The sequence below is a fragment of the Haemorhous mexicanus genome, chromosome 4 (assembly GCF_027477595.1).
Source record: "Haemorhous mexicanus isolate bHaeMex1 chromosome 4, bHaeMex1.pri, whole genome shotgun sequence".
NCBI lineage: Eukaryota > Metazoa > Chordata > Aves > Passeriformes > Fringillidae > Haemorhous > Haemorhous mexicanus.
In genome coordinates this window covers 14,139,821-14,150,456 of record NC_082344.1, presented here as the reverse complement: position 1 = coordinate 14,150,456, position 10,636 = coordinate 14,139,821, and the positions used below count along the sequence as shown (strand labels likewise).

Here is a 10,636-nt window from a genome sequence, read left to right as displayed (position 1 = left end):
CTTCTCTTCAAAATTCTGTATTTCCTTGCAAACTGGTAAAATAAGGATAAATAAAGTGTTCTGCTCATTCAGTTTAAACCTAAAGTTCAAAATGAAAAAAAAAAAATCCATTCAGATATGGTCTGCAATAATACAGTAGAAGAGAAGAGGAAGCAGACTGGCCTACAAAAGAAAGAAGTGAAGCAGAATTTGGGAATTTGGAAGACCTTATGATGAATAATTCAAATAAATAAATAAAAAAAAATATAACCTACCCAAATTCAATCAGTGATGCACAGACAGAGAAAAAGAACTAATTACTACTAATATTTCTTTCATTCTCAGACAAGAAGTTCAATGATCCTCTTGAATGCATGGAAGATTCTTGGAGAAGACAGCAGCCTTCTTCTTCACAACATATTCCTCAGAACTCCAGGAGACAAATCATTTGAGCTGTGAGGATCTTTCTCTCTGTAAAACTCCCAGAGCATAGCCAATATTCTATTCCTTTAGGGATCCTCGCCTCCCTGGGGGAGTGGTGGATAGTCTACATCCCGGTACATCAGCCAGACACTCCGCCTTATTTCCCATGGCTACTGCAGCAAGGACATCATCTACACTGGCCTTCTAGCCAAAATATATGCAAGGCACAACAAAGAACATAGCCAAAGCCTTGAGCACAGCTTATGGGCTTCGAAACAAAAATCTCAGGATGGCAATACTGGATCTTCTGATCCAAACCATCAGGGAACATTTCTTTAGAGGTGTTGGGAAAGATGAAAGTTTGACAAGAAAGTCTCACACATATGTATGCTTGGCAGAAAGATTTTTGAATGTGGAGTCTGAAGAAAGAATAGAGGTGGAAGCAAGCTTTGATCTAGAAGAAAAGAATTGCTGAGCCAGTCTTACAGGATAACCGAGGATACGTTAGTTAGAAGAGGGTTTTATGACTTAGAGCAAAGGATAAACCCACCCCAAACAAGAAGATGTTTTTACCAAGCAGGAAGCTAGCACAGGCAAACAAGTCAGCAAGTGCTGCAAGCAGAAAAAGGGGTCTCCAAATCTTCCACTGCCAAGAAAACTGAAAAACAACTTTCTGCTTCAACTGTAATATACTGACTTTTAGTGAGTGGAGAATAGCAACATATGGTAATTAGAGTAGTTATGATAGGCTATAGATAATAGTTAAGGGATAGATTGGTTCTACTGTATGAAGATGCTCAGCAAAGTACCAAAACCAAAGGGTCTCCAGGCCTGCCTGCAGCTAGAGCTGACAGCTGTAGGCACAGGCTCTGTTGCCCACTATCCTGGACTGCTGCAACGTCTTGGATGGAATAAACTGCATTTTGGAGAGCTGCCTGGACTCCCACATCCCTCATTTAGGCTCTTACATGGAGGTGAAAAAAGCCTCTGGGTATTGTACAAAAAATTAGCTATGTAATCCAGAGTTGCATGACGCAATATTTCTATTGAACTGGAACAATTTTTATCAATATTATGGATCCACTTCTTTTCAGTGCGTTTGGTAAAAAACATAAAGCATCGTTTAAAAGAAATGATTGGATGCGTACTAAGTACTACGGATTAGTTAAGGTGTTGGTTTGGCATGGCTTGGTTTTTGGTGGGGAGGGAAGAAGCCAGCCACAGAAGTGATTTTTTGTGCAAAGCTCCTAGAAGCTTCCTCCATGCCTGGCAAAGTGAATCCCTGCTTGGCACTAAGAACAGACATGCTGCTGAGCCAATTACAGAAGCTGGTAGCGCCTTGGTGATATATTTAAGAAGGAAATCAAAACAGCAGCCAGTTAACTTTGAAGCTGGGAAATTTTTAGGTTGGCACCTCTTCTGGTTTGAAAGCCAAACCAGTGAGACACTCTGTTGCAGTGTGTGTTTATTATCGTAATGCAGTTCTAGTAGTCCGTTTTCTAAGCCTTCCTATTTTGTGCTGTTATAGCATATGTTATTATTAATGGATTGTTCCTTTCCCTCCAGTATTGTTGGCTTTTGCCCTAGCTGTCCATCTCCCCAAAGACCTGCCCTTTTGTTCCCTGTTCCTTCTCCCATTGAACATCTGTGAACCCTTTTCTAGTTGCTACCAGAGCTGCCAGTCTCTCTGTTTGTCCCAGTAACTTAAACAACATTTCTCTATTCCTATATGTAGCTATTGGTGCAAACAAAGATTCCAATGCCCATCCAAACTTCACCCCGCTGTCTGGTTCATGCCATTGGTCTTCATCTCCTAATAAATTCAAATCATCATCAATTTCTCTCTTTTTCCTAGTCCCTGATGCCCTTAACTTAGACTGTTTCCACAAGGGTCATAGCGTTGGTACTCCCAAAGTTACTTGTGTCACTGGTCCGTCCAAAGGGAGATGGGTGGACCACTGTCCATGTTCCATTACCCACACCAAATTTCCTGGACTTCTGAGTGTAGTTGTTCTACAGGAGACCCTTCCATAAAACCCATTCATAAGGGGTTTGCCTGGTACTGTATGATTGTATCTCCTACATTCACATCCCCATTTCAAAAGGACCCTTACTGGGACTAGGCTAATTTGATCCCCTGGAGTATCACATGTATAGACTTCTGTACAGTTCCAGTTTTCCTTTGTTATCGCCCTCTCTCTAGTAGAGGTATATATCTCCGACACTTCGTCATGTGATTGGTTTTTACTTCCTGACCACTGTACACACCAATCAACAGGCCCAATATAACTATAGTGTTCCAGTAAACTTGGACCCCAAATAGCCTCCCAGTGGTCCCATAAGGGCTGTTCTTGTGTCATATTATGACATTGCATTTCCTGGGATAATTGCTTCCTCTTAATTCGTTGGTCTTGCTTATCAAAACACCAACCATAATTTCCTAATCCTCCATACAATCCAGGTTTTGGTTCGTATCTACCTCTTTTTTCCCGACAATCCCAAATTGATGAATATCTCCATACTGGGGAATAGCCTTCTTTAATCTCTACTACCTCCTTTTCTACGACCTCCATTTGACACATGACTGTCATGTTTCCTTGTATTGTTGGAGGCATTTGGACCGGAATCACTCCCCATGGAATAGGCTCCCCAGCTGCCTGTGGGAGCGGAAGGCATGCTGTGATTCGTGAGACATTATGTACTGTCCCAAAATCTCTGATCAGTCCTACTATCAGATTTTCTTGTTCCTGCTCATTTTGAATAGTGATATTGGTTTCTCTTACTCCTCTTGGTTTCCCTCGAGTGAGTGAGACCATCGTCCTTGAATGTCCCCACCAGGAATCCTTGCTAATCCAGCACCAATAATATCCCTCGTCTTCAGGCTGTACGTCCTTGATTATAAGGACGATAGTTTGGTCTGATCGTTTTTCCCTGTGATATTTCCCTTCCTTGTCCCATATATTGTTTCCCTTAAACCACCATCCATATTCAATAAACTGTACATCCCTTTCTATCTTACAGACTAGAATGACTGCCATGTTCCGTACTGCTCGAAATATTCCATGTGTTGCCTTGACCCTTTCCCCCAAATGTGCCTTAGCTATTGATGATCGGATACCATAGTCTGCATCTAATCCACACATAACTAAACACAGATATCGCCCTTCATCCATGCCTTGTTTAGGGTCTGAGATGTTTAACCACCCAATTCCTTTGCCCCCTAATTTCCACCAACTCACTCCCTGGTCAATTTGTTCCCACATTTGTTGTTGTTCTCTCCACCACTTAACCTTCACATCTTGTTTACATGCTTCTGTCAGCGTGAATGGGCAATTGAGCTTTAACGGGGGACCGTCCCACATGTCTTGAATAGCGGATGTTGGCTTAACTGACACCGATTCCTGAGAGACAGTTGCTTCCCGTAATCTCCAAGATACCACCCTCAATTTGATTTTCTTATAGTCAAAGCTATACTTAATTTGCACTATACACATATAGATTTCCATATCTTCCTTGGTTACTTGCTTCAATTGTAATGTGGTGTTTCCTTTCTGTGCATCCCTATCCCAAACGGTAGTAAAACTTGCCTTGGGGTACCCAGCTCCTTGTTTCCAGAATATTCGTAAACCTCGGGCTTCAGCTTTCTGGTCATTGGTAACAGCACAGGTCAGATTCACATCCATCCCTTCCATGATTCCGACAACAGGTTCTGAAACAGTGACAACCACAACACCTTGAGTAGGTATCAATTTCATCATTACCAGTAACAGAATAATTAAGAATGCGGCTTTGCGCGAAATATCATTCGCGTCGGGGAGACCATCTGAGCCTCCCATTGTGTTGGAGTTTTCTTGACTCGAGTGTAGTGGATCCAGGTGTCGATTCCCGCCACCTTTACTGCTGTGTATGTCGTCAGGATCACCTGGTAAGGACCGTCCCATGTTTCTTTCAGTGGATCCATAAACCAGTTTTTCACATACACTCGGTCACCAGGCTGGATGTCATGGACGGGATTCTCCAGTGGTAGAGGTCGGTTCCACTGCAGGGCTCCCCGTAGGCTGTTGAGAGTTCTGTTTAGTGACATTACATAGTTAAATATCACTTGATCCCCTTGTACATGCAAATCTCCCTTCAGTACAGTAGCATGATAAGGTTTCCCATATAGAATCTCATAAGGACTTACTCCCAACCTCTCTCTGGGCTTTATCCTGATTCGCAATAAAGCTAACGGTAATGCTTGCGGCCATTGCATTTTAGCTTCCTAACAAATTTTCTTAATTTGCCCTTTCAATGTTCGATTCATTCTTTCAACCTGACCACTTGATTGAGGTCGCCAAGGTGTGTGCAAGTCCCATGATATGTCCAGCATCCTGGCTACTGTTTGAATGACTCCAGCTATAAAATGTGGACCTCTATCCGATGATAACCCTAGAGGTACTCCGAACCTGGGAATAATTTCTTTGAGCAATGTCCTGACCACTTCTTTAGCCTGATTTGTCCTACAGGGGTAGGCTTCTGGCCATCCTGAAAAAGTACAGACATACACTAATAAGTACTTGAAATTCTGTGCTTTTGGTAACTCGGAAAAATCTACCTGCCAATAATCTCCTGGTTCCGGTCCTACCTGTAGTTTCCCCAGTTGAATTTGTTTCCTGACAATTGGATTGTTTTTCAAACAGACTGGGCACATTGCATTCACCCGTTTTGCAAGTGTTAACATCTGGTTCGAAACTATCTCTCTCCGTAAGAATTTTACGAGCATCTCTGCACCCCAATGGCATTTATTCTGTTCTGTTTCAAGGATGACTTTCATTATTTTTGCTGGTACCACTACCTGTCCCGTTGTTGTCACATACCATCCAGTCGTGTTCTTTTGTGCATTCAATAACGTTGCCAGCTTCTCATCGTCTGTTGTGTATTTAGGTGCCTGGTTTAGGAAGGGATTCACTGGGCTTACCTTGACAGGTATTAATGCCATCTGAGTCCATACCTCTCGTGCCACCTTTCGAGCTGTCACATCTGCCAAATCATTTCCACGATAAATTTTTCCTTCCTCCTTCAGATGTCCTCTTACGTGCATCACCGCAACTTTTGTCGGCCTGTGTACTGCTTCCAGCAAGGCTAAGATTTCTTCTTTGTATTTGATAGAAGTTCCCTGTGAACTGAGTAGTCCCCTCTCCTTCCACAATGCCCCATGTACATGGATTACCCCGAAGGCATATTTAGAATCGGTCCAAATGTTAACCTTCGTTCCAGTACTCAGAATAAGGGCTCGTATAAGCCCAATTATCTCTGCCTTCTGAGCTGAGGTGCCAGGAGGTAAGGCTTTTGCCTCTACCACCGTATGAACAGTCACCACGGCATACCCTGCATACCTGGTACCACTTTCCACATAGCTTGATCCGTCCGTAAACAGTTCCCAATCTGGATCTTCCATTGGTGTGTCCTTAAGATCCATCCGACTCGCGTATACCTGCTCGATTACCTCCACACAATCATGTGCCAATTCCCCTTCCTCCTGTTCACTGCGGAGAAATTCTGCTGGATTGATATGATTAGTTATTTTCAATTCTACATCATCCTGCTCTCTCAATATGGCTTGGTACTGCAGCATTCGGCTAGATGATAACCAGTGACCCCCCTTTTGTTCCAAAACAGCCAGTACCATATGGGGCACAAATACCTCCATTTTCTTGCCCATTGTCAATTTTCTGGCTTCTTGAATGAGGATCACCGTGGCCGCAACCACCCGCAAGCACGACGGCCAACCAGCACTAACTGTGTCCAGCTGCTTCAAGAAGTATCCCACCGGGCGTTTCCATGACCCGATCCGTTGGGTTAACACTCCCAGAGCCAATTTTTGTCTTTCATTCACGTACAACTGAAAGTCCTTGCTTAGATCCGGGAGCCCTAAAGCCGGGGCCTCCTTCAGGGCTTGCTTTAAATTCTGAAAGGCATTCTTCCTTAACCTGTCCCAGTTCAGCTGTGGTTCCTTCAGGGCCTCATACAATGGTTTTGCTAGTAACCCGAAATTCGGAATCCACAATCGACACCGTCCTACCATCCCCAGGAAAGATCTTAATTCTTGATGACTCCTCGGGAGCGGGATGGCGCAAATGGCCTCCACTCGGTTGATTCCCAACCGTCTCTGACCCTGAATGATTTCACAACCCAGGTAAATCACACTTTCCTTTACTAGCTGTGCTTTTTCCTTTGATACTCGATATCCAGCCTGGCCCAGCATGTTCAACAATGCTATTGTAAGTTTCAAACACAATTCTTTCTCTTCAGTGGCTGGAAAAATATCATCGACATACTGCAAAATCACGTATGAGGACGGTGAGTCTCTTACCTCCGTCATCTGCCATCCTTCCAATTCTTTTGCCAACTGATTCCCAAATATCGAGGGACTGTTTTTAAATCCTTGGGGAATTCTTGTCCAGGTGAGTTGCTTCTTATGACCGGTGTCTAGGCTTTCCCATTCGAAGGCAAAATATTTCCTACTTTGCAATGCCAAGGGAATGCAGAAGAATGCATCCTTCAAATCAATCACAGTGAACCATTTAAATTTTTCACACACAGATGTTAACAGAGTATATGGATTTGCAACCACCGGGTGAATATCCTTAACAATGTTATTAATTGCCCGTAAATCCTGTACCAATCTATACTTACCGTTAGGCTTCTTTACGGGGAAAATAGGGGTATTGTATTCTGATTCACATTCTTCCAGTATTCCTTGTGTTAGAAATTGGGCTATGAGAGGAGCGACCCCTTCTTTGGCTTCAAGTTTAATAGGATACTGTTTTATAATTACAGGTTTTGACCCTTCTTTTAATTCCACTATTACTGGTTGAGCAGCTTTGGACTTCCCCGGGACTCCTGTCTCCCATACCCATGGTACCACAGCCTGTTCCACCTCCTCAGGGATAGGGGTGGGTTCTACTTCTTTAATCACAAATAATTTGGCTATTTCTTCCTCAGGGACTTCTACTTTAACTCTTCCATCCTCAAACAGAATTTTCATATTCAAAAGAGATAGCAAATTCCTTCCGAATAGTGACTTGGGGCAATTGGGCATATATAAAAATTGATGATCTAACTCTTTTCCTCCAAATCTTAAATTTAATGGCTGTAGGAACGGCCTTTCTTCCAACTGGCCCATTGCTCCTACTACTTGCACCGTAGTGTCACTGATTGGTCCCAATCGTTTATTTAAAACCGAATAAGTGGCTCCAGTATCTATAGTAAATTCCTGCTCTTTCCCTTCGATTTCTAACCTAACCTTCAAATCCTGTTCTAGTCAGCTCTGATTCTGATAGTTTCCTAGGACCATAGCTTGAGCAACATCTCCTGGAGTCATCGGGTAGCTTGCTGGCATACTGCCATTCATTCCCACCCCGTTCATCCCGTTCCTTACTGGACATTCGTTCTTCCAATGGCCTATCTGGCGACAAAAGGCACACTGGTTGGGTCCCAGAATTTGTCCCCGTCCCCCAGAGTTTTGAAATCCTCCCCTACCGCGACCCATTCCTCGGCCCCGCATAGATCCACCTCTACCCCTCCCTCTATTTCCAGTTTGCTGAATTACTGCTAGAATCCCTGCTTGCTGCCTCTTGGCAGTCTCTCTTTTCCTATTGTTATATACTTTCCAGGCTACCTCCAGCATTTTATCCAAGTTGCGGGTATCCTCTCCCTCTAATTTCTGTAACTTCTTTCGGATATCATCTTGAGATTGCCCCATAAAGATTAATGCAAGCTGTAGCTTCCCTGGCTCATCCTCTACTTCCAAATTAGTATATTTTCTGGCAGTTTCCTTCAGTCTCTCTAAGAATGCTGATGGGGACTCGTTTTTGTCCTGTTTCACTGAATACAGTTTAGACCAATTCAATGTCTTGGGCATACCAGTTCTGATCCCTTCCAGCAACAATTCCTGGTATTCTTTAATTGCGCCCATACCCCCGCTTGTATTCGGAGCCCATCCCGGATCTTCACTCGGGACCAAATCATTAACAGTTCCTCCTGCTAACTGTAACCTTATAGCCTCTCTAGCTCTCTCCTTTGCTGCTTTTAAAACCATCTCCTTTTCTGTGGAATCCATCAATGTGTCCAACAACACCTGCAAATCATTCCAGTCCGGGTTCTGCGTTCTAATTATCATTTTTACCACCCGCGCCATCCTTTCTGGATCCTCCCGATAGCTTCCTGCAGACTGCTTCCAAATAACCAGATCTCCGGGGGAAAAGGGCACCTTTATCAGTACCCTATCCCCCTGGGGTCCCACTGCTTCCCTCAAGGGAGCTATTAACTTAGGTTCCCCAAGATTTCTTCGCCCTTGCCTTGTCCTATTCGCAAGAGGAGTTCTTTGCACATTTCCAGAAGGGCCGGGAGAGGGAGTATGAGGCTGTATTTTTATAGTTCTGCGTTCCTTCTTACTTTCCCCCGGTTTTTCCTCCTCACTATCATCGCTACTACTATCTTTAGGTAGCGGCGGGTATGAAGAAAGGGAAACCGGAGCAGGGGCTGAGGGAACACTCGGAGCCACGAGCGGGGATAAATCCTCCTCTAGTCGGGAGGTTAAAGCCAAACACTGAGTACATTTAGATTTTTCTTTGCACCCTCCGCATTCCGCATTCTTTAACTCCAAAACCATTATTCCACATTCCTTCTGCCATTCCTTTTTCTCCCTTAGGAGATAGAATAAATCCAAGTACGGCACCTCATCCCATTTCTCATTTTGCCTTAAAAACTGCATTAAAGGAGTGATCACCTCATAATCCACAGACCCATTCACCGGCCACTCCGGCCCTACCCTTTCATATTCCGGCCACCAATGATTACAATAATCAATCATCTTTTCCTTCTCCAAATCCTGATAAAATCCTTCACTCCTCCACCGCTTCAATAAGCAACCTAGCGGAGTATTTCCCGGCATGTTATTGTTGGACTGGACCATAGTTTTAAACGCTTTAAATGGCATCTTACTTCAATAACCTTACAGCAATCAGCCGCAACCACCAATACACACCAGCACTAAGCACAACCAGCAAAATTATAAATATCAATAGCTCGACTATTCCAACCATAAACAGCAAAAGCAAACAGCAAATACAACACTAAGCACCACCAACAAAACTATAAATATCAATAGCTCAATTATTCCAAACATAAACAGCAAAAATAAACAGCAAAAACAACAGCGTGATTATGATTAGATACCAAACCAACCAAAACCAATCTTGCCGCTTCTCGTCGCCGCGAGTGGCAAGTGCCGGACCTGCACGCCTTTCGCCACGTCTGACAGCCAGTGCCTAGGCTTCCCAACCAGACGTCTTAGCCCAATCCTGCGAGGATTACCACCTCGTCTTATGGACAGGCACCCCAATACCAATATCAGAAATAAAGCACCTTCGGGCTTACCTCCTCACAGTCGTCCGACAGGCGCAGGGGTCGGGCACGAACCGATGACTCCCCGAGAATCCCTTGGTGCCAGCGTGGAGTGGATCGGGACATGAGCCGCCCCAGCCACCTTCGGAGTCCTGCCGCGGTCGCCAGAAAACTGTTGCCCGATCCGAGTAGAAAGACACAAAACAACAAAGTTGTTTTATGCGGTGCTTTATTGAGGGCCCTGGGGACCTGAGGACTATTGTCCAAAGTCAGAGCCCCAATTTGCCACAGAATTTACAGGGTTTATATATCTTTTTTAACATGATTGCTTCATTTACTCCATGTGCATTGCTAAGCATCTTTAATCAACGTCATGATACACCCAACATCTCCCTGCACGCTTTTAGAGATAGCATACAGAGATTTATTAGGTACACCATGACATCCGTTACTCAGCCAAAAGGTGCATTCCATAGATAAGGTTTAGTACATTCTCTAGATAATACATCCTCCGATCTACCTGGCACTAAAGCACTAAAGTTCACTTGAAGTTTACCGGGCCTATGGGGCCTTAGCATAACTACTGCTACTTATGCTAACTTTATATTGTTTCACTAATCTAGGCATCTATTAACTAGAATATAGTTTTCAATCATTTCTGCAGCAAAGTGGTGATTCTGTAGAAACCATCTGGTAGCTCTTGTCCTCTGGAAAACCAGTGGCTAAGGGTGGCCGTTCCTCTGGCAATGCGGTAGAAATAGTGCTTCTTGCCTTCATAAACCCAGATTATATCCAAGTGGGGATGCTTAGTTCCTACCCCCTGGGCAGAGCATCTCCCAATGGGCTG

General features: G+C 44.0%; 1 protein-coding gene across 1 annotated transcript; it reads right to left on the bottom strand.

Annotated features, from left to right (window-relative positions):
• Positions 1 to 4,177: 4,177 nt before the first annotated feature.
• Positions 4,178 to 7,429, bottom strand: LOC132326881 (uncharacterized). The gene is made up of 2 exons (XM_059845607.1): positions 5,259 to 7,429; positions 4,178 to 4,610 (listed from the first exon to the last, which is right to left on the bottom strand). The coding sequence occupies exons 1-2, from the start codon at positions 7,427 to 7,429 to the stop codon at positions 4,178 to 4,180; spliced, it is 2,604 nt and encodes an 867-aa protein (XP_059701590.1).
• Positions 7,430 to 10,636: the final 3,207 nt, after the last annotated feature.

Coding starts and splice junctions, on each gene's coding strand:
- LOC132326881 (XM_059845607.1), bottom strand. CDS start 7,429: ATGAAAATTCTGTTTGAGGATGGAAGAGTTAAAGTAGAAGTCCCTGAG. Junction 4,611..5,258: donor CAAAAGAACACGACTGGATG/GTATGTGACAAC, acceptor ATTGCGAATCAG/GATAAAGCCCAGAGAGAGGT.